This window comes from Sarcophilus harrisii, chromosome 3 (assembly GCF_902635505.1).
Source record: "Sarcophilus harrisii chromosome 3, mSarHar1.11, whole genome shotgun sequence".
Classification (NCBI taxonomy): domain Eukaryota; kingdom Metazoa; phylum Chordata; class Mammalia; order Dasyuromorphia; family Dasyuridae; genus Sarcophilus; species Sarcophilus harrisii.
Genome location: NC_045428.1, coordinates 245902703 through 245927706, shown reverse-complemented (window position 1 = coordinate 245927706; position 25004 = coordinate 245902703). Strand labels below are relative to the sequence as shown.

At 36.0% G+C, this 25004-nt stretch overlaps 1 protein-coding gene across 1 annotated transcript; it reads right to left on the bottom strand.

Annotated features, from left to right (window-relative positions):
• LOC100929393 (glutamine amidotransferase-like class 1 domain-containing protein 3B, mitochondrial) lies at window positions 1-25004 on the bottom strand. The gene is made up of 7 exons (XM_031959364.1): window positions 24660-25004; window positions 22682-22734; window positions 21083-21196; window positions 15052-15171; window positions 10883-10975; window positions 1459-1615; window positions 1-801 (listed from the first exon to the last, which is right to left on the bottom strand). The coding sequence occupies exons 1-7, from the start codon at window positions 24987-24989 to the stop codon at window positions 673-675; spliced, it is 996 nt and encodes a 331-aa protein (XP_031815224.1). The 5' UTR covers window positions 24990-25004; the 3' UTR covers window positions 1-672.

The following is a 25004-nucleotide window of genomic DNA, read 5'->3' as shown; positions in this document are numbered from 1 at the left end:
AAAAAAACAACTTCTTGGTATCACATTTATTACTGTATCAGAAGGCCCAACACTGTTAAAATATAATTTCACTGAAGAATTAAACACATTCTCTTTGGTTAGAGGTATTTTTTGCTACATGTCATATACATCAGTACAAATTCACAAACAAATACAAAGTATTTACTTCTTTTATTTTATTGGTTTCATTTACATTCAGATTTGGAAAATGAGAAGCTAAACATTATATCCCTCCATTTCCAAATAATAAAAAGTAATGATATAGGATTACAAAATATTATGTTTATTCAATTAGCATCCAGAAAAAAACTGGTCTAGGTTTTAAATTAAGAGATATGTTGTAAAAAACACAACATTACAACTACTACTCTAAATTTTGGGAATTCCCTCCTTCCTTTAACGAGTGAATCAAAACAATGCTATGATGAAATGTCTCACCTCTAAATTAGCAACTTAAAAAGGCCTCTCCTTGGGTAGGAAACACAAATTTTCATCATGGAGAGGCAGAAGAGGAAAAAAAGGCAGCTTTTTGGCCTATCTGGTCAAACCTTTATCAGCACAGAAGTAAGAAAAAAAAATAAAGGTAACCAGGTCAAAGTACTCTATAGCTGATATTGTTCTACTCAAAACTGAGGTACTCAAGCTATTTGTTGCTACAGAGAATCTGAATTCTTATTTTTTAGTTAGTTTCAAAACATTCCGGACCATCAGCCCAATCCCATCAAAAATATGGTGCAATGCTGTTTCACACATAAAAGCTGGAGTTGTGACAACTTTGTTCTTGGTGTCCACATGAGCTTCGTAAGGAGAAGTTATGGAAAAGAAAAAAGTCAACAAACAGCCGGTTCATCTGGTACTTATCGAGATGATATTTAATTATTTACCTAGTATTTATCTACCTGCATCTGAGAACCAATTCCTAACTTCCTTCTTGATTTTGCTGAGTAATTCCTTATTGAAAGGTCTTGATTTTTTTGTGACAATTGAGCCAATTTGCCATGAAAGTTATATTAGTTGCCTGGTATTTAAGAAGATGGAAGACAATCCAATCATCATTTAGGGAGGAGGCACTAAGCTTGGAATCACCAAGAACTGACTTCAAATATGACCTTAGATACTGACTAGTTGTCTGATCCTGAGCAAGTCACTTCTATCTGCCTCAGTTTTCTCAACTGTATCATGGAGACAAAACATAGTACATAACTCCTAGAATTGTTGAGAGAATCAAAAGAGATATTTATAAAGGGTTTATCATAGGGTTGGCACATAGTAGCTACTACATACTACTTATTTCCTTTCCTACTTACGTGAAACCCATAGTAGCACAAGGTCTTCTCCAAGGGAAGGAGCCCAAGGTGATTAATCCAATTTGTAACATTTTAAGCTTTGCTTATGATGGCAGTATCTGACAGAGGACAGAAAACTGCTGACCTGTTTACTGACAACCTAAAAGGATATAGTTACTTCTTTCACACAGTGCTTTGCTCCTAAGGCTTTAATGGCTTCTGCAGTCCCACAATAAGGCCATTTCCCTTCTTCTTCTTGTTCATGTCCTACTGTCACTTCTGTACCCTGAATGACTTTGGCTGCAAGAATTGGTGAAATGCAGCACAAGCTAAAAGAATAATGAAAAATAAGAAGTTAAACTTTTAATGAAACATCATGCAATTAGTTCCACATAAGAACATACAGCAAAAGATTTATCAGTCTACAATGTATTCTTTTTTTATCCTCAACTGCAAAATGGGAATAATAACAGCATCTACTTCCTGAAACTACTAAGTGGATCAAATGAGATATTTATATATCACCCAGCATAGTGCCTACCATCTAGTGAAACATCTTTGTTCAGTCATTTTCAGTCATGTCCAACTCTTCATAATGTCATTTGGGGTTTTCTTGGCAAAGATAATGGAATGATTTGCCACTTCTTTGAATGATTTGACATTTCTTTCTCCAGAGTAAATCCCTAATAAATGTGTATTCTTTCACTTCTTCCCATCTCTTGAAAGGAGAACCAAGATGGCAGAGTAAGATAAAGAAACACCTCAAGATCCTCAGCCCCCAACCCAATTCTTCTAAAAGAAACAAAAAAAAAAAAGGCACTAAACTTAAATCTTTATTGGGAAATTTAAAAAAAAAAAAAAATGCCCAGGGTCTGACCAGGAACAATGGCTGTATAAAAGAGTCAAGTCCAGGAAATGAAAGATGGTGGAGGCTGTATACTAAGAAAAAATAAGAAACAAAACCATATGGGAATACCATGAACTTGTGCAAGAGGAAACAGTTATCAAATTGCAGCACTGATCCAGAATGAAATAAGGAGGGAAACTATACTCAGGGGCAGTGATCCAGGGTAGGGAGAATTCTTGGACTCTAGACTTTGTACTGAGTAAGGAGCAAATCTAGATGCAAGTTGCAACTGCCTATGTGGCTCTGAGCCTAGGACTCTCATTCTGAAAAAGAAACATTAGAACAAAGGGAGCCTACAGATGTATTCCTCTGAAACACAGAGCATCCTAGCTAGCTGAAAGGAATAGGGTTTAGCAGCAGTTTTGCGATACTTAAACCTAAATCTAGGTAAGCAACTTGCTAAAATCAAACCAAATGGGCAGCAATTACACTTTCCTTGTATCAAGTCATTTTGTGAGTCCAGAAAACTTATAGGTCCCTAGACTGAGCTGTTTCTAAGACAATTCCAAGAAAACAATAATGAGATTAGCCCAGGTCTTCCCTTCCAGTATGTATGAAGTCCTACCCAATATAAAGTCTGAAATGTGGAAGAATGAGCAAACAAACAAAAAAATTCCCATGACAAAAAGCTATTATGGTGGCAGGGAAACTCAAGACACAAACCCAAAAGAAGAGAATGGCTCCACAACATCTACAAGCAAAGGTTCTAAGAAAAAATTTTTTAAAGAAATGAAAGTGATGAATAGAGGAAAGAATTGGAAAGGGAATTAGCTTGGCACAAGAGGTTCAAAGCTTTGCCTAAGCAACAAGCTCTCTAAAAATTAAAATAGACAAAATAGAAATTGATAACTTTACAAGAAAAAAAAATAAAAATATTAAAGCAAAGTCAAAATATGATGAAAATGGAAGCCTTAAAAGTTAAGTTGCAGCAAAAACAAGGAAACTGGAAAACAGATCAAGGGAAAATGATTTAAGGATGACTGCCCTACCAAAAAGAAGCCTAAACATTACGTTCCAAAAAATCTTAAAGAAAACACATCTCTTAGATCCAGAAGACAAAATGGAAATAGAAGAACCCACTCAGTCTGGAGTCATTCTCTGAAACCCCAAAGTGAAAACTTCCAGCCCTCCCCAATCCCTCCCCTAGTATGTCCTCCCTTTATTGCCTTCTCCCCTTTCCACATCCCATTCCTCTATTTTCCTGCAGGATAAGATAGATTTCTATATCTACATTGAGTGTATATGTTATTTCCTCTTTGAGCCAATTCTAATGAGAGTAAGGTTCACTCTCACTACCCTTTTCCTTCCTTTCCACTGTAAAAGCTTTTTCTTGCCTCTTTTTTATGGCAGATAATTTACCCAAAAAATGGAAATATCTCATTGGAAAGAAAAATGACCTGGAAAATAGATCCAGAAAAGACAAGTGAAAAATTATTGATCTATCTGAAAGTCAAGAACAAAAAAAAAAAAAAAAAGTCTGGATATCATCTTTCAAGAAATCGTCAAGACAGAAGTGAGTGCAAGGGATAATGTTGTATAAAATTACCCATGCATATGTACTGTCAATAAAGTTATAAGAAAAAAAACCAATAACAATGTTGCTCATGTTACAAATCTCTGCAAGGCATTTCCTTTATAGCCATCACTGCCATTTAGCAGACCAATAATATCCTAATAATACCAATAATGTTCTATAGAACATCTATTGAGAGAATGCTGGTGCCAGAATCAGAAGCCATCAACTCAGTTTGGTCTTGGACACTGGTGGTATCACTCTGAGTGGATTACTTAACTTCTCTGTGCCTTTGTTTCCTCAAAAAATTGCTGTGAAGATCAAATGAGATGATATTTGTAAAGTACTTAGCAGAATGCTTAGCACATAGTAGGTGTTTAATAAATGCTTGTTCCTGTCATACAAAAAAAAAATCATCAAGGAAAACTGTTCTGATATTTGAGAAGCAAAGGGTAAAACAGAAATTGAAAGAATCTACCAATCACCTCCTGAAAGAGATCCCAAAATGAAAACCAAAATGAATATTATAGCCAAATTCTGAAACTCCAAGATCAAAGAGAAAATACTACAAACATCCAGAAAGAAACAATTCCAATATAATAGAGCCACAGTCAAGATAACACTATATTTAGCAGCTTCTACAGGACAGGAGGGCTTGGAATGATATTCCAGAGACCAATGCAACTAGGAATTCAACTAAGAATCACCTACCTAGCAAAACCAAGTATAATCCTCCAGGAGAAAAGATGGTCATTCAATTCCCCCCCCCCCCCCTCCCAATTTGTTCAGGCAAACAAAGAAGTACAGTTTAGAGACTATAGAAAGACATGGCAGTTATCTTCAAATATTTTAAGAATTATCATATGGAAGCATAATTAGATATATTCTGTTTGGTGCCAAAGGCCATAAATACCAATATTTAAGAGAAACAGATTTTTATATAAGCATTTAGTGTTGAAACAGAACTTTCTTTTGGGAGTGCTTTTGGGAGTGAATTTCCTGTCATTAAGTTCTTCCAGAAGCTGAATGTCAAGAAACTTACAGATTGAATTTATGCTTTGGGTAAGAGGAAATCTAGATGATATATGAAGTCATTTCCAACTTAAAGATTCTATGATTCTAAGTAATTGTAAATTATATATTTTCAAGTATGATATGTATCTACATATCAGTATCTTAAATAGCAATCATAATTCTTCATTAGTCCACTGACCAAACATTCAGAGCTCAAAGGAGCATGGATTTCAAATCAAAAGGACTTCAAGAGTCATTCAATCCAAATTCCTCAATTTAGACATGAAGAAACTGAAACCTAGGAGGTTAAATGACTTGCCTAGGGTCATATATCTATGAAATGGCAGAACCAGTATTTGAACTTAGGTCCAAATTTATCATCACACTGGCTGGCCACTCCCCAATAAAGCAATTATTGTTGCTATTTGTTTCAGTCAGTCATTAGAAAAGTTTATTTAAATTCCCTCCTCTGAAATCAGAGAATTTGAGTCCTTTAAAGAGGAGCTGACAATTCCCTTCCACGGATATAATCACACAAAACAATTTGCTTTCTAGGTCAAAAATTTTTGCTCCTCATAACTTTCCTTTTACTGTATCTTACCATGATCCACAATTAAGCTTTCAATGAGATCTCATGTTTTCAAAAAAAGTACATAAGGTCAGAAAGGGGATTTTTAAACTCCCTTGCAATTTCACTTCTGGATTTCTCCTTCAAACCCATTTTTGGTCTTTGAGAAGCAAGAAAGTGGGCAAAGCATGTGGTTTTCATTTCAACATCACTTTCTTCTCTATACCAGCAAAGTCCACAGTCAATTTATCAAATTATCAAGTTTTATCAAAATTAACATCAAGTTATACAATAAATCTAATCATGAAAGATATACTAAAGACTCAATGTTTCAAATTATATTAGAATGTCTTGTTCTATGAGCATAAAAAAGATGCTAATGGGAAAATCTTGATAAGTTGAGAAATGGTATATGATATTTTTGAATATTTATAAAAAAGTTTTATTACCATTCCTTACATTATTCTCCAAACACAAAATGACACACTATATCATTCTAGATGACTAAAAACTTAATACAGTTTATAATTTAAGAAATAACAAAACTTCGTTATGCTGATTCATAGGTTCATCTTCAAAGGCTATATAGCAAGTATTTTTCATTACAGTGGATATTATACAAAAGATTCCATACCAAAAAATTTTATTTTGGCTTTTTCAAAGATTCAATCACTAGACCTCTCTGACAACACCAAGAAAACAAGTTTACTTCTTGGCATAAGATTATAATGCATAAAATTCCATACCTACCCAAGACATTCAAATTGCATGCACATTCATGGAATAGAATGAAATTCCACAGTCATAGAATTAATTCCTAAGAAATTTTAAGGTTTAGCCAAATAAGACTAGCAAAAAATGAATGAAAAAGGAAAAAAGTCTTCTACTACACAGTCAATAAACATTTACTAAATGCTAACGAACTTTGAGAAACAGTAATAAGCAATAATACAATAAAACAAACATAAAAACCTCAATATGTGTCATCAAAGACAATTTGCAATCTATAAAAAGGGATTCAAGGTACACAAATATGTGTAACAGAATAGAAAATGAACAGGCCAAAGGCAAAGGAGAGATCCAGACAAAGTACCAAAGGAAATTTTGAGAAAGGAGAGAATACTTATAGCTGGGGACAATCAGGGCTTCAAACAAGTGGACCTTAATTTGAGATTTAAAGGAAAAGAGGCACTTCAAGAGGCATCAAGAAGGAAAAAATGGATCCCAGGCATAAAGTATGTAGCTGTACAAATGTCAAGTCACAAGAAATAGCAAGTTGAGGCAAGAGAACAGCTATTTATCCAATTGTGCTGGAATACAGAATGCATAAGGGAATAAATGAAACTAATAAACCAGAATCTAACACTAACAAAGAACTAATCTCCAACTTAGGGCTAAACTCTTTTTGGAAGATCTAGAAAAAAATGCTAGACTAAGGTGTATATTGTCCAATAGGTCACAGAGAGGCACTGAGGCCAGAATTATGAGTAGTAAGGAATTGCTATAGCAAATTTTTTTTGCCCCTAGACCTGGTAAGTATGTGTGTAAGACACAACAAATATTTATTAGGCATTTGTTTGTATAAACTATCAAGAACCTTTGCTTAAAGAAACCTTAAAGTACATTTAGTCTAAAGCTGTTTTATAACCAGAGGAAACTGAGGCCTAGGCAAGTGAGGTACAAACACTTATAACATAAGTAGCAATCAAAACTAGAAGTCAAGTATCTACCTTCATAATCCCCTGCTCTTTCAACAACTCTCAGCTTCTTATTTGGTCTAGGTATCAGAAAACAAACTCCACATATAGCAGCTTTGACCTAATGGGATCCAAGAAGTGATTACAGGGAGATATACAACTGAGAATTCAGCATGTCCAAATGGGGCAAGGCCCTCAACTAGTGCAGTACAGTGAATTCCCTGTATTGAGGTTTGTGGGAATATGAAATATAAGAAAAAGTAGGTAAACAGCTTAGGATAGGTTCAAGAATGAATAAAAAACAAGTGACACAAAAGTCAAAGTAAGAAGATACTAGGACCGGGGTATATATTTAAAATGAGGGTAGATGGCTAAAACATATGAGGTGCACAATAAGAGCAGAATGAGATGTATCTACTTCAATACTTCAAGTATTATATAGGCAATATTTTAACCAATTCAAACACAACAAACTCTAACACCATCTTAGTTAACTGTCTAAACAATTTACTGCAGTCAAAAAAGGTAATTATGTAGCAATCTACCCATTGACACCAAAGGGTAGGCTACTATATAATTATATAACTATAATCTGACTATATAATCTGACTATAAATATGATGGAATTAGCTTTGTTTCCAGAGAAAACAAATAAATTATCTTTTCCTGTATTACTCTGAATTCTACATGTGCAGCAGTTCTACAGCACAGTAATTTGTTTAGCCCTTCCCAATTAATGTACATCTACTTTGTTTCAAGTTCTTTGCTACTATAGTACAAATTGCTATGAATATGCTGGTATATATCATATGATGGCAAAACTTCACCAAATTAGGCAAACTGATATAAATGTAACATAAACAGACAGAACATGAGTTTTCCCTTTCTGATTGGTTGAACTTTCTAGAACCTCCATACAAATGATATAGTAAGAATCCTTTAAGGTTAGTTCACATCTTCTCTCTTTTCTGTTAAGGTTATATAAAAAGAGGAAGGGGAAATCAATCATACAATCATTTTATGACTAGAAAATTATCTCTGATTTAAATAATCGTAGCAATAAAATGAATATGAGGGGAGGTCATCTGGTCTAACCCATTCCTGAAGAATACACTCTATAGCAACCTTGGTAAGTGGTCATCCAAACTTTACTTTAAGTCTTGAAGGAATGAATAGCCACTACCACTCAACATAATCAGTCTACTTTTGAACAGGTTAATGGATTTTAAAATTTAACTTTTAATAAGTTTTTCCTTACACTGAACTAAAATCAGTCACTCTACACTCTCTACCCACTCCACGTTCTGTTCTCAAGGGCACCATACAAAACAAGGCTAATTTCTCTTCCATAAATGAATTCTTCAAATGCTTAGGGAACAAAAAAAACAAATTTTTCATGAACCTATCTGTTCCGACTCACATTTTCTCTTCTCCAAACTAAACATTTTTAGTTCTTTCCATAGAGATCTGACTCCAGTCTAGGCATTATTTGCTATCATGATCTGGTTCACACTGTCTCCTTCTTCTATCTAGAAAAATCTCAGTCAGAGTACCATGGATAGAACTAAGATGGCAAAGCCTGAGCTCTCCCAAATTTTGCTCCTAATAGCTTTAATTCTAGAGCAACAGAATCCACAAAAGTTTGTGGTGAAACAATTCTCCAGTTCAAGACAACTTAGAAGGTCAGCACAAAAACTCTGTCACATAGGGGTGAGAATGGAATGCAGTCTAGTGCAGATTCAACTAACACAAACCAGGTCCTAGAAAACAGGCAATGAGAGCAAATGAAGCGACAGTGGCAGCAGCTGCTTCCACAGTTGTCAGCCTTCAGACAATAAGGAGGTCAGATCACTGGTGAGAAGACTAACCTTTGCTGCCATTGGGGGCACAACTCTGTTCCATTGCCCATACTTGGATCCAGACTAGAGTCCCCAAGAAAGAGGAATACTAGCACATCTAGTGTGACACAGGGAAGCAAGGACCAGGATCAAAGTTTCAGGACATGAAAGAGAACATGAGTTTACTCACAGACCAAAGCATGGACCAGGAAAGTAATAAACACATTTCTCCTTAGATCATACCACCCTGGAATAACTAAAAGCTTTTACAGACTCCCAACCCAGAGAGTTATCTCTGAAAACTGCTGCACAAAAACTCTAAAGCAGGGGTCCGCAAACTACGGCCGCAGGCAAGATATGACAGCTGAGGACGATTATCCCCCTCACCCAGGGCTATGAAGTTTCTTTATTTAAAGGCCCACAAAACAAAGTTTTTGTTTTTACTATAGTCCAGCCCTCCAACAGTCTGAGGGACAATGAACTGGCCCCCTAGTTAAAAAGTTTGAGGGCCCCTGCCCTAAAGTTTCATCTCAGAAGCAGAGTCCCATCTTAGCATATTATTCAATTCAAAAAATAGGGAAAAACAAGCAAAAAAACAGAAAAAAAATCTCACTATTGAAGTTAATATGGAAACAAGGAAGATCAAAATACAAATTCAGACGAAAACAGCAAAGTCAAAATTGCTACATCCAAAGCCTCAAAGAAAAATGTGAATTGATCTCAGGCCATGGAAGAACTCAAAAAGGACAACTTTTTAAAAAAGGATTTTAAAAATCAAATAAGAGACACAGAGGTAAAATTGGTAAGAGAAATGAGAGTGATACAAGAAAATCATGAAAAAAGAGTCAACAGCTTGGTAAAGGAAGAACAAAAAAAAAAAAAAATACTGATAAAAATAACACCTTAAGAAAAAAAAAAAAAAAACAGGCCAAAAAAGTAATAAGTAAAAAAATCCATTGAAAAAAAGAATGCCTGAAAAAGCAAAATTGGCCAAATAGAAAAAGATATAAAAAATTTCACTGAAGAGAAGAGCGTCTTAAAGAAGCAGAAATGGCCAAATGGATAAATAGGTTTAAAAAATTCACTGGACAAAAAAAACTCCTTAAAAAGTAGACCAGCCACATGGAAAAGGAAGCACAAAAATCTCACTAAAAAAATAATTCCTTAAACATTAGAATTGGCCAAGTGGAAACTAATGACTTTATGAGATATCAAAAAACAATAAAATGAAATCAAAAAAATAAAAAATAGAAGAAAATGTGGTATCTCACTGGAAAAACAACTAACCTGAAAAAAAAGAGCCAGAAGAATTTTAAAATAATTAGACTAGCTGAAAGCCATTGATCAAAAAAAAAGAGCCTAGACAGAGCCTAGACATCATCTTTCAAAAATTTATCAAGAGAAACTTCTTTGATCTTCTAGAATCAGAGGGTAAAATAAAATTTGAAAGAATCCACTGATTAGTTCCTGAAAGACATCTCAAAACAAAAACTCCCAGGAATACTATAGTCAAAATCCAGAGCTCCCAGGTCAAGGAGAAAATATTGCAAGCAACCAGAAAAAAATTCAAATATCAATGGTGCCACAGACAGGAAAACACAAGATTTAGTAGTTTCCACATTAAAGGATCAGAGACTTTATAATATTCTGGAAGGCAAAGGACCTACGATTACAACCAAGAATCACTCAACCAGCAAAAGTGATTATAATTCTTCAAGAGAAAAAAAACAGATATTCAATGAAATAGGAGGCTTTCAAGCATTCCTGATGAAAAGGACAGGGCTGAAAGAGAAGTTTTGTCTTTCAAATATAAAACTCAAGAGAATCATGAAAAGGTAAACAGGAAAGATAAATCATAAGGCTTTTAATAATGTTCCTACATGGGAAAAATGATACTTGTAATTCCTAAAAAATTTTCTCATTACTAAGGCAGTTAGAAAGAATTTATATAGAGAACACTAGTATGAGTTGAACATGATGGGAATTAAACCAGGCCTCCATTCTCACCTCTAAAATAAAATTTTAAAATCCATTAACCTGTCATTAATTACATACATACCCAATTGGTTTCCCTTCTTTATGGAACTGACTTAAGATTCGTTCAACATCTTTATTGACTTTACAATCCTTTCCATCGACTGCAAATGTAGACCTGCCAAAACCAAAAGCATTCCATGAGTACAGTGATGAATATTTATTTTGTAAATCTATGAAGTCAATTTATTCCAGAAATCTCAAGACACTATGCCATAATTTTTTTTTAATTTTTTTTCACAAATTGAATGGTTGCCCATCAATTGGAGAATGGCTGGGTAAATTGTGTTATATAAATGTTATGGAATATTATTGTTCTGTAAGAAATGACCAGCAGGATGAATACAGAGACACTTGGAGAGACTTACATGAACTGATGCTAAGTGAAATGAGCAGAACCAGGAGCTCATTAAACACTTCAACAATACTATATGAGGATCGATTCTGATAGAAGTCGCTATCTTCGGCAATGAGAGGATCCAATTCAGTTCCAATAGATAAGTGATGAACAGAACCAGCTACATCCAGTGAAAGAACACTGGGAAATGAATGTGGACTACTTGCATTTCTGTTTTTCTTCCCAGGTTATTTTTACCTTTCTAAATCCAATTTTTCTGGTGCAACAAGAGAACTATATAAATATGTACACATATATTGTATTTAAGATATACTTTAACATGTTTAACATGTATGATATTGCCTGCCATCTAGAAGAGGGGGTGGAAGGAAGGAGAGGAAAAGTTGGAACAGAAGTGATTGCAAGGGTCAATTTTGAAAAATTACCCCTGCATATGTTCTGTCAATAAAAAGCTATAATTAAAAAAAAAAAAGAAAAGTGAAAAAAAAAATTTTTTTCACATCTTTATTTCCAAATAAGTCCCTCCCCTCCCTTCTTATAATTTAAAAAGAAAATAGGGGGAAAGGGAAAGTAGTTCAGCAAAATTAATTAACATATCCAGAGTCTGACAACACATTCTGGGGGTTGTAAACTTATGGGTTTTTTTTTTCCATATTTTGAGAACTATATTCCAATGCAATTGGTATCCTTCACAATTTCATGTAATTTTGTGTATTTAAAAATTTTCTGAGAATGAGCCCATGAGATTCACCTGATTGCCCAAAGAGTTCTGTTACACAAAAGGGCTAAAAAAAAAAAAAAAAAAAAAAAAAAAAAAAACCCTAAATATAAAAATCCCTTTACCTCTACAAAAGAAAGAGAGTGAGAGGTTCATTTGCTTGATTCTTCCTCAGGACCAAATTCAGGCTTTTAGTTTTATTTCTGTTTCTTGGTTCTATTTATGCTACTTCCCAATTCACATTAAGTCTTATCTAAATGCTATATACACATATGCATCATTTCTTACAGCACGGTTACTTATTTAGTGCTTTCCCAATCAAAGTGCATCTTTTTTTGTTTCAAATTCTTTGCTACCACAAAATGTGTTACTATGAATATAATGGTATTTATGGAATCTTTTTTTTCACTCTCTGACCTCCTTCAAGAACATATAAGAGTAGGATTTCTTGGCCAAAGGGTATAGACATTGTAGTTACTTTTTAAAAATAATTTCAATTCTTTTCTGAACAGCTGTGTTAATGCACTTGTTTTTGACAGTCCCTCCAACATTGACTATTACCATCTTAATCAATTTACTGTGAGGCAAAACCTTAGAATTGTACTGATTTGCATTTCTCTTATATTAGTGATTCAGAGAAAGTTTTCATTTCATCGTTAATGGTAAGCAATTATTTTGAGAACTCTTCATTCATATCATCTGACCACTTGTTCTACAAAGAATGACTCCTGGTCTAATATATTCTTGTTAAATGATCACTGAAAAAATAATTCCTTAAACATTAGAATTGGCCAAGTGGAAACTAAGGACTTAATGAGATATCAAGAAACAATAAAACAAAATCAAAAAAATCAAAAATAGAAAAAAATATGGTATCTCACTGGAAAAACAACTAACCTGAAAAAAACAGATCCAGGAGAGAGAATTTTTAAATTATTGGACTATCTGAAAGCCATGATCAAAAAAAAAAAAAAAAAAAAAAGCCTAGATGTCATCTTTCAAAAATTTATCAAGGGAAACTGCTTTGATATTCTAGAATCAGGGGGTAAAATAAAAATTGAAAGAATCCACTGATCAGTTCCTGAAAGACATCTCAAAACAAAAACTCCCAGGAATACTATAGTTAAATTCCAGAGCTTCCAGACTTTGATATCAGACTTTTATTAGAAATACATGATGCAAAATTTTTTCCTCATCATAAATTTCCAATCATTACCTACCTCTCCCAGTTGCACTAATCTTAATACAAAAGCTTTTCATTTTAATGTAATCAAAATTACTTATTTTATTTAGTTGTCATCTCTGTTCCATCGTTTAGTTATAAACTCCCCTCAGCCAAGTGAAATGTATCTAATCTGATTCTCTTGTAATTTTTCATTTGTGGTATGACTTTTAAAATTCATTCAATGTATACTCATTTTTGACCTTACTGCACTGCAAAAAGGCTTGGCTCTGAAATCAGAGGACCTGATTAACATGGATTTAAATCCTGCCTCTAATGCCTACTACCAGCATGATTTTAGGAAAGTTATTTTATTTTCCTGGGCCTTAATTTCTGTAGCTGTAAAATGAGAGGTTGAACTGGATAACCAGTGAAGTCCCTTCAAACTCTAGAACTAGGATGTATATTCTTCTAAAACTAATTTCTGCCAAACTTCTTCCGATTTTCCCTAGTATCATCAATTTTTAAATCCAAATGTATTCTAAAAGAAATATGATTTTAGGATGCCAAAGCTTATTAGAATGTAAGTTCTTCTATGCCCAAAGGGATATAAAACTATGCATACCTTTTGATTCAGCAATACCAGTTAGTTCTATATTCCAAAGATATTTTTTTAAAAAGGGAAAAGGACCTATTTGTACCAAAAAAAACTTTTTTTTTGGCTGAGGTAATTGGAGTTAAGTGACTTGCCCAGGGTCACACAGCTAGGAAGTGTTAAGTGTCTGAAGTCACATTTGAATTCAGGTCCTCCTGACTTCAGGACTGGTGTTCTATCCACTACGCCACCTAATTGCCCCTGGACAAAAATATTTATACTAGCTCTTTTTGTGAAGACAAAGAATTGGAAATCGAAGGGATGCCCTTTAATAGGGAAATGGCTACACAAGCTGAGGTATATGATTGTGATGAAATATTATTGTGCTAAAAGAAATTACAAGCAGGATGATTTCAGAAAAAAATTGGAAAAATTTACATGAACTGATGCAAAGTAAAGTGAACAGAACCAGGACAATGTTGTACACAGTAGCAGCAATGCTGTTTGATGAAGATCTGTGAACAACTTAGCTAATCTTAGCAATACATCCAAAACCATCCCAAAGGATTAATTGATGAAGCATATTATCTGTCACCAGAGAAATAATTGAATTGTTTGAACAGACGGAAGCATACTATTTTTCACTTTCTTTTTTTTCTTTTATTAGTCTTCTTATATAGAATGACTAATATAGAAATGTTTTACATGATTACACATAGATAAAATACCTATATCAAATTATTTGCCATTTGAGGGAAGAAGAAGAGAGAGGAAGAAAGGAATAGAATTTGGAACTCAAAACGTTAAAAAAAAAAAAAAAGCTTAAAAATTGTTTTAACATGTGATTGGGGAAAAATTATATATGGAAGTGTGTATTTTGAGAAGAAGTCAAAAGAAGTCAAGCTCTCTATAAAGGTAGGGACTTTCTTACTTTTCTATGTGTTTCTACAACACTTAGCAAAGTATTTAGCTCATAAAAAGCATTTAATAAATGCTTTTTGTTCATTCATTTTATTTATCTGATTGGCTCTACTGTACTCTCCACAATAGCTATGCCACTTTTTCTCTTCAAGCTCCCCAAACATTGTTCCACCCTCAGCAGATTTCCTCACTTCCTATTGAGAAAAATAAGTCCATGTTGTCATAAGTTCCCTCATCTCCCCAATCCCATCTTTTTCTCCATTTACCTCATTTTGTCTTAGTTCTCCTTTGCTCCATAACACTTTTCCTTGTATCACATTAACAAGGGGTACATATAGTTTACCTCCTTTGAAATATAAACCCAAGAGAGAGAGAGAGAGCAAGGGCTGATTTTTTTGTCATTCTAACCCCAGTGCCCCCCAAATCAGCAAAATACTCACAGGTTTTTGGCAACTCCAAATCCCCCAGGAAAGATAACAGCATCATAGTCCTTTGAATTAAGTTTTGACAAGTCAGTAACCTTGCCTCGAGCAATCCTTGCTGATTCAACCAAAACATTCCTTGGGGGAAAAAAAAAAAATCACATACAGAAAGAGGTCTGGAAAGTGGCATGATATAAGAAAAATGTCTTATCTATAAATTCCTTTTTCTTAAAAAAAAAAAAATGACAAAAGAACATTATTTTAAACCTAATTTTCCCTGGAAATGCTACCCTAAAAGAAAGAGAGCACTATAAAGAAAACAAAATTTTAATAAAGCCTAAGTGATATATATCTTATTCTAAAAAAAACAAAACAAAAAAACCCCAAACATACAGAAACAATCAGTGTCTGAGGAATTTCTGTAAAAGCAAAATTAGCTAATAATTTAGGTTAAAAACTTCCATTTAATCAATTTCCGATCCCATCTAAAAACAGTTACAAACCAGAGCTGCCTCCATTAAAGTACTCTTCCAAAACCTCACTGTGGCATACATAAAACTGTTTTCTTAAAGGCTAACCAGGCTATCTCCAAGTAAAAACGAAAGATGATTATCAGAGAACCAGTTTAACTAAACACAGACAGGTTGATCACCAATCAGTCACAAGGCTTTTATAAAGCACTTGATATGATCCAGACACAGTAAGTGTTTGGGATATAAATAAAAATTAAAAAGGCATAAATATCCCCTGTCCTAAACAGTAGCTTACAGATACAAACAAGATATCTATAAGGTAGATGGTTAGTAACTTTATCTCCAAAAGCTAGAAGTCCTGGATAGGCTCCTTTAAGCTTATTCTTAAAGGACGTCAGGGATTTTGAGAGATGAAGATGAGGGAAAACATTCCAGTTAACTGGGAAAAGCCAGTAAAGATAGATAAACAGAGAGTCAGATAGATAGACAGACAGACAGACAGACAGACAGATAGATAGATAGATAGATAGCAACAGATAGCAACAGATAAACTAGAAAGGCAGAAAGGAGTCAGGTTGTAAAGTGCTCTGAATGGCAAAAGACTTAAATATATTTGATCCTAAAGGTAGAAGGGAGTCACCAAAGTCTATAGAATAGCATATTTCTAACAATCCTTCAGCAAAGTCATTTTGGCAGATGTGTAAAGGATTGATTAAAGAGAGAAAAGACCAACTAGAAAGCTACTACAAACAGTACAATGTGAATGGCAGTTGTCAGAGTGGAAATGGATGTAGGTGAAAAATGCTGTGAAAGTAGAAATGACAGACTGGCAGCAAACTGGTATGTGGGGAGAGTGAGAGTGGGAAGTCAAGGGTGATGACAAGGTTACAAATCTACGTAACTGAGAGGACAGTGGTTTCCTCAACAGTAACAGGGAAGTTTAGAAAAGGAGTAGCTTACACGCAGCTAAAGAAGTCTGGGAGATGACTATGAACCACTACATAGAATTCCCAATCCCTCTATTTTTGTCCGCCTGCATTTTTGATTTCCTTCTCACAGGCTAAATGTATGTTATTTCAAAGTCCGACTCTTTTTGTACAGCAAAATAACTGTATGGACATGTATACATATATTGTACTTAATTTACATATTTAACATATATTGGTCAATCTGCCATCTGGGGGAGGCGGTAGAAGGAAGCAGGGGAAAAGTTGGAACAAAAGGTTTTACAACTGTCAATGCTGAAAAATTACCCAAGAATATATCTTATAAATAAAAAGCTACAATAAAAAAAAAGAAAGAAAGAAAAGGGGTAGCTTTGGGGAAACATAAGTTCAGTTTTGAAAATGCTGAATTTGAGATACATATGAGACATACAGTTCAAAATGTACAACAGACAGGTGTCAGTCAATAAGCATTTATTAAGCATCTATTACATATCACTCAATAAACATTTATTAAACATCTACTATGTTCCAGGCATTATGCTAACTGCTAGGGATAGAAAAAGAAGCAAAAGACAGTTCCTTCCCTGCTAGGAATTTACAATCTAATGGGAGAAGACAACATGCAAACAAATATATACAAAGTAAACTATATAGAGGATAAATAGGAGGAAAAAATTAACAGGAAGATGACACTATAATTATAAGGAATTGGGAAAAACTTACTGCGGAAGGTGGGATTTTAGTTAGAACTTAAAGCCAGAAAAGTCTAGTGGCACAAGCCTCCTGGCTATCCCATAAGCAAGCTCCAGGTATTTCCTGCATCCCTCATCCTTACTCTACTCTGATCTCAATTTTTTTCCCCTATTTATCCTCAACAGAGATTAAAGGGGGGAAGAGGAGGTAGGAGGGTACAGTTTGGAAGCTTTAACATGATTAGACCTAAGCTTTAGGAAAATCATTTTAGTGGCTGAAAGTAGGACAGATTGCAGTGGGAAGAGACTTAAGGCAGACAGACCTCCTGCTTTTCCTCCTACCCAAGTTAATTATAGCAATTTTCCAGACATAGGTTGATAAGGGCCTGTACAGGCATGATGTCAGTGTCAGAGATAAAAAGAGAACATAAAAGGCACTGTAGAGATAAGAAGAGAGATTAGAGCTAGGTATACTGATCAAAAAATTATCTGCTATAAATATTATCAAGTGAGAGAATATAAAGGAAAAATAAAAGAGAACCAAGGACAAAGGTTTGAGAGACATCCATAGTTAGGTGATATAAAAAGTTTAAAAATAAATAAAAGAAAATTAAGACATTTATTATTCAGATAGGAGAAGAAGCAAAAGAAAGTAATGTCAGAAAAATCCAAAAAATATATGGGAAGAGGTAATCATCAGGGTCAATTTCAGCAGAGTGGTCAAAAAATACAAGGTAAGTGAGAGAGTCTGATAATCAAGGCATTTTGCTAGAAAAGACAGAAAGGAATGGGATCAAGAGTAAAGGACTAGCACCAATTAAAACAGTCCATCTCTTTGTCAGAGACTATAGTGGAAGAGGAGAGAATGAGGGAAGATATCAGAGTGATAAAAGGAAGGAAAAAGAGGAAGCTCTCATTAAATTGCCTTATTTATTTTTGGTGAAGTATAAAGCCCTCAGCTGAGAAAAATTCACGAAGACTTTCAGTCTTTTCAAGATATAGAATTGCTAATGTGGTGAGGAGAATAGCAAATTGATTGGGGAGTATAAAAGGACTGCCTTCCTGCAGGAAGAGCTCAATTGAGATTATATTACATAAATTTTTAACAAGTCAATGAGCAGTGTTGTGATTTTTCTCCAGCTCTGTTCAGCAATACATGAATAAGAGTTGAGAGTGAGAGTAATTCAAGGTTAAGGTTTGGTAACAGCAAGAAGCCAAGGGATTCAAGAGCAGAAGTTAGCATAGAGTTGAAAGGGTCCATAACACAATCAAGATCAGAAAGGGAAGAAAGTGCAGTTGGTGCAGAGATGGTAGCCCAGGAAAGAGCTAAGAGGAAAAGAGATTGGAAGTCCTGGTTGAGGACAAAAAATAGTCAGCAGTCATAAGACATAGGGAAAGATAGAATGATAAAAAGATTATGATCATATAAAAAATTTCTAAAATTTGTGAACATGAAGGAAAACATTTGTGGTAACAGCAAAATTAAAGGTATCATCACCTCTTTGAGTAGCAGAAGTGGAGTGAAAGAGGAAGTCATAGGAATTTTATTAGACAGAGGAACTGGGAAGTTGTAGTATTTGAAGGAATATCAATGTATATGCAGAATTCTCCTGTATTAGGGTAGGAGCTGAGGTAAAGAAAAAGAATATCAAGCACTGAACTCACTGAGAAAAGGGAAAATAACTTGGAAATGAATAGATAATAGCTGCCAGGATTTGGATTAAGTAATAAATCTGGATATAAATATAATATACATATAAATATAATAATAAATATAAATAAATCTGGCAATAAAACTCAAAGAGGGTTAAGGCTGCTTATCTGGAGTCAGAGGTTCAGAATCACTAGGAAGGAGAGAATATAAGGTTCGTTAAGTGTTGGAATCCTAGTGTCAACTCAACTTGAAACAAGGTGAAAACTCAAGGGTGATGTCAGAATCCTGGTGTTAACTCAATAGAATTGATACAGTGCTTATTGGTTCACACCTTAGAGTGAATCCTTACAAGGTGATAAATTGCTAATGCTGATGGAAACAATGCTTGTGTTCATACCTTTAGAGAGCTCATAAGTATCTAAGTACTCAATGGAGTTCACACGTTTGGAAGAGTTAAGGGTTTAGAAAGAAACACCGAATTCACACCTCCCTTAGGGCCAGAGAGCACTCTGGGAGATAACCCAGAATCCCTCTCCCTCCAGAAGGTGGAGTTAACGTTTGGGAGATCATATATATGCAGGAAGCTCATAGAGTTTGGGGTTAGTTACTTGAGAGAGGTTTCTTGGGAGTTTTTCCTGGGAGCTTGAGAGAGTTTTACTTGGAGTCAGAGAGAGCTCTTGGAACCCACAAGCCCTATCTTCGAGGCAAGAGAGATTGCATTGCATCTTCCAACTTGGTGCTGGCTGGAAGCTGAAGAAAGCAGAGGCAGAAGCCAAGGACAAAGCTGCAAGATCTCTTGGAGCCAGGCAGAGAGATAGGCCTGAGCTAACCGGGCTATATTGAAGGACACAATAAAAGATGTAAACTTTTATCACCTGGCTGTGTTTTGGGAAAAGAAACACCAACAATTAAGAAAGACAGGTGATTAGATAGCTCAAGGTTGCTCTAATAAGTCTGATCTATCCTATAAGAGCCAGAAGAGAATAACAAGAAGTGGTGTACACTGTAGAGATGGGAAGCTAGTCAAGAAGCAGGGGATAGCAAAGCAAGTAAGATGTTTGAGAGGCTAATATAAGCAAGACTAGGACTAGGCATGCAGATGAGTCAGGGATCTGCGGGAAACCAGGCTGTTCTGTCTTTAAGGCCTATATCTGCTTGCATTGAAGCAGTCTTTCAACACTAGAAAATTGGCTTATGAAGTAATAACTTTTTGTGGGCACTGCAGCTCTAGAGAGATCCTAATCTACACCTCTGGAGGCCATATGGAGACAATGTCATGGAGTGGAAGGGGCTGAACTTGGCCATCACTGGACCAGAATTCAAACCTTGACTGCCACTTACTCCTGTGACATGCTCAGCAAGCTCTCTAGTTTTAAGTGCCTTCTTTGTAAAATGAAAGGACTTGCTAAGGAACCTTCTAACTTTAGGTTATGATTCTATAACTAGTTTACAAAACAGCTACAAAGTCAAATAGTTTCAATTATTAATACCTTCCTTAAATGCCACAGTGCCACTGCATCATATCCACAAACAAAGCCCCTAGAAATTCTCTAATAATTAGCTACTCTAATGTTTGGAAACATGGTATCCCATGTTTATTGCACCAAGACGTTGGTCAAAGCATCTTTAACAAAACACCTCACAAATCTATACCAAGACTTGAAGAGCAGCAAATCCAGAGATTAAAAGAGATCAGTAGAGAAGACTGGGATTATTAAAATAGAAAACATTAGGAAGATGAAGTAAAACCTCAAGAATGGACAGGAGGAATCTTTGACAACCCAGAGTGAGGGGGGCTCCAGCCTCCATTGGCTGGGGATCTGGCTGCAGCATCATTCATCTTCCCAACAATCCAAAAAAACAGGAGAAAGTGACTCAGGTCTCCCACCTCTGGCTCTGGTCAAGGCACCACTACCTCTCAATCTCATTATCCATATGTTAACCCCAACCATTCTTAGAACTACCAATATCCTACCATGTGTTACTCTTTCCTTTTTCAGTAAATCCAACACCAAGCTCATAATCACATAATCAACCTTTCCTTTTCAACTTCTGCCCTTATATAATAAGGAACTTCTATCCCTAGGGAAATGTTCCTTTCAATTTCCCAACTTCCAAATTCTTCAGTCTCCTTAAATTCCAAAACCTCCTCCCTCCCTCCTTCAGCCAAACACAGGGATAGGCAAACACTGCATCTCATCATAAAGCACAAATGTTTCATCTCCTTAATCAAAAATTCTGATACTTCTCCATATAACCATAACTTTCACTCTCCCTACTTACCGTTTTTCATTCTCTGTTGGTTGCCCCTTGGTATGGTCAATAACATGCATTTGAGAAATATCAGGTGCATACATCTTAACTTCAGCACCTTCACGACTCAAGTGAACCAATATCCTGTGAGAGAGAAACTTGAATAAAGCTAAAAGCCTTAAAAAAAAAAAAATCCTAATATTTACATCTAAGTTTAAACAGTATAGTCAAAAGAGCATAGGACTTAAAAGTCAAGAAGACCTGAATACAAATCAGCTCTGTGACCATGAACATTTTCCTCCCCCACTTTCTGGACTTTGTTATGATACCCAACTGTCATCTCATCCCTAAAACATCCTTCTACCATGCCAGTCTCTTTCTTTCATTGGTGAATTCTCCCCAGGTCCACCATGGGGGGAAATGGGGTTGCTGAGCTATCAAATCTACATTTTCCTCCTCTAGTTTTCCAGAATTAAATACCATGCTCCTAACTCAGGGATCTTCCCAACTGCCACCTCACTTTTTCATATCTTTTTTTAATGCTCTTTGAGGACATGGATTATATTTTTATGCTTTTTTTTTTGTATTCTCCATTCTTAATACAATGCACATTCTTAATAAATGATTGTTGTCTTGTCTTAACTCTCTAAATCTCAGCTTCCTTATCTGTAAAATGAATATGGTACCTATAGTACCTCATAAGCTTGTTCTGAGAATTAAATGATATAACACTTATAAAAGCATTTTTCAAATCTAGAAGTGCTATATAAATGACATTTACCATTATTGTTTTTAAAATTGGCTTTTCACCATATGCTAAGTATGAGTTCTGGAGGCAAACTACTCATCTACTTTGTTTTACTTTTGCTTTCAAAAACATCCTTGCTGAATATATGACTATTTACCTAAGAATGTTCTAACTCTAACAATAATTAGGATTAAGGCTGAGTTTACTAGTAACAATACAAATCCTCACTATCCTAGTCTCTTGAGAAGAAAACCAATGGACACTACAGCTAAACTGAAAATTTATTTGTCCCAGGGTTCTCTAACATTGCATTCATCAAGCAGTACAGGGTAACTAGAAAGTACTTAAGTCATGTGTGTTATGTTAAGTAAGGCTTTTCCCTAATTTTTCCCTTTCCACTCTTCCCACTCACAGATCTGACATATTTTGTACCTATAGTGACCTTTAAGTCACTACTAAACTAGTTCAGCTTTTCTAAATAAGCAGTCTAGTTCTAGACTTTGAAAGTTATTGAAACAGAAGAAAATAATATTGTTTCTGGACTTGGATTATAGTAATAACAACAGCTATAAGTATATAGGGCTTTACAGTCTGCAAAGTACTACAAACTGCACATATACAACATACACATTAGAATATGTACATATATATACCCATATACATACAACCTCTTAGAGTCATATGACATACCTGTAAAGTAGTTATTATTACCACCTAACAAGTGAAGATATTAAAAGTTTACAAAAGTGATTTGTCGATGGCCATAATAAATATTAGAGGCAGGATCTGAAGCTGTGTTTCTTAACTTAGGTCCAGCCCTCTAACCACTCTACCACAGTATTTATTGTCACAAAGAAATTTTATATATAAAGGGGGCTTACGCTGAGGCCTCATGAATTTCTGTGCCATCATAGACACCAGATCCAGACAAAATCTGGAAAGAGAAAAGAAAAGTATTCATTCTACAGAATTTTTTTGACCATCTACTATAGCCAAGAAAGTGGATGTGAAAGTAGTAAGAAAGTTCTTTGGTTTGAGTGTCTTATGGAAATGAAAGGTTGTGAAAGTTACCTTTAATATTTAGAGGGAGAAGAAGATAGGAAAGCAGGCTGGTGTAGTGGAAAGGGCACTAGAAGTAGAACTGAGAAAATCCCTCAATTATAAAAAGGGTTCTGCCACTAGCTTTGTGATTCTCTCTTTTCCCATCAGTAGATTGGCAACCTTTAACCTTACAAAGCCAAGTGGAAAACACTCAACAAAATCCATGCTTGTTATTTTGAGTTGAACATCAATGATTAACAACTGCCAAGCTGCAAATATGTGGGAAGTTAATTAATTTTTCCTTTCTAAACTACATCACTTGGCAAGACTTACATGAACTGATGCTGAGCGAAATGAGCAGAACCAGGAGATCATTATATACCTCAACAACGATACTGTATGAGGATGTATTCTGATCAAAGTGGATTTCTTCAACAAAGAGAAGATCTAACTTAGTTTTAATTGATCAAGGATGGACAGAAGCAGCTACACCCAAAGAAAGAACACTAGGAAATGGATGTAAACTGCTTGCATTTTTGTTCCTTCTTCCCCAGTTATTTATACCTTCTAAATCTAATTCTCCCTGAGCAACAAGAGAACTGTTCAGTTCTGCACACATATATTGTATCCAAGATCTACTGTAACCTATTTAACATGTATAGGACTGCTTGCCATCTGGGGGAGGGAGTGGAGGGAGGAAGGGGAAAAATCGGAACAGAAGTGAGTGCAAGGGATAATGTTGTAAAAAATTACCCTGGCATGGGCTCTGTCAATAAAAAGTTATTATTTAAAAAAAAAAAGTAAAAAATAAAAAATAAAAATAAATAAAAAACTACATCACTGCTCTTCCTGGAACATCAATTCTCCTTGAGGAGAAATAGGGATGTTATACTCAGAAAGTTTACAATTCTCTTCTGCAGCGCTAGTTTTGTTGTTGTTCTTTTCTTTTCATATACCCAGGACTCAGCACAGTAAAGACTGTTGACTTGTTTGGCACTTGGGATCAACACTAAGCTTTTTTTTTTAAACAAGCTATTGCCACTAATTCTGGAGTGGGTGACTTTAAAAATTAACATTTCCTATTGTGCAAAAAAGTTCTCCATTTCACTCATTTCTGCACTTGGCCCCATCTGGTCACATCTGACCATCTTTTATCTCTGGCCATAGCTGATGGTCCTTTGTCTTCGACGACCAGTGACTTGACATTTTTACCTTAGCAAAGGCGCCATAGCGCACACAGTGCTGACCCTGGAGTCAAGGAAGGTTCCTCTTTCAGAATTCAAACCTGACTTCAAAGGCTTAATAGCTGTGTGACCCTGGGCAAGTCACTTAACCCCGTTTCCCTCAGTTTCTTCATCTGTAAAAGGAGCAGGCCAAGGAAATGACAAACCCCTCCAGTATCTTTGCCAAGAAAAGCCCCGAGGGAGTCGGGCACAGCTCAGTGACTGTCCTCCTTTACTTTTGTAAACTGGCGACTCTGAGCGCGATGGCAAGGGAGAACACACCAAAAAGGGCACGGGGGCCGCGCAGGGACTTCGGGGATCCAAGTCTAACTTTGACTCTCACTCACGGGATGGCAGGGAGGCTCAAGGAAGAGAAACGTTTGGCCCGAGTCCAAAGCGCGGCCCAAGGCGGGCCCGAGCCCCGCGTCCTCCCGCGTCCTCCCGCCCACGAAACCCTCGTTTCTGCTCTCTCTACTGCGGGTCCCAGCGCAAGCGCGCCCCCTGCCGAGAAGCCGAGGCGGCGCGCCAGCCTCCCCAATCGGGGACAGCCAGTGAGTGCCCCGGGGCCCGCAGCTCCTCTCTCAGCCTTACTCACTACAGCGACTTTGGCCTTGGCACGCTGCGCGGAGCCGTGAAAGGCGGCCAGGGAAAGGAGCTGCTGTCCGCCGGACCTCAACCAAGGCCGACAGCCGGCGAACACAGGCCCGGAGGCCGCCGCGGACCGCACAGCAAACATTGCCGCGTCTGCTGTCGCAGGAAAGACGGAAGACCAGTAAGTAGGTAGCGGTGACGGCGGTTCCAGAAGGTGTTGAGGAGAGGAGCACCACGTGACCTTTACTTCCGCCCCGACCCTCCCTTCGGGCGAATGAGTAACTAGAGCATAGCCAACTTGGGGCCAGAATCGCTCTCCCTTTAGTTGATTCATAGGCCCAGAAGGCAC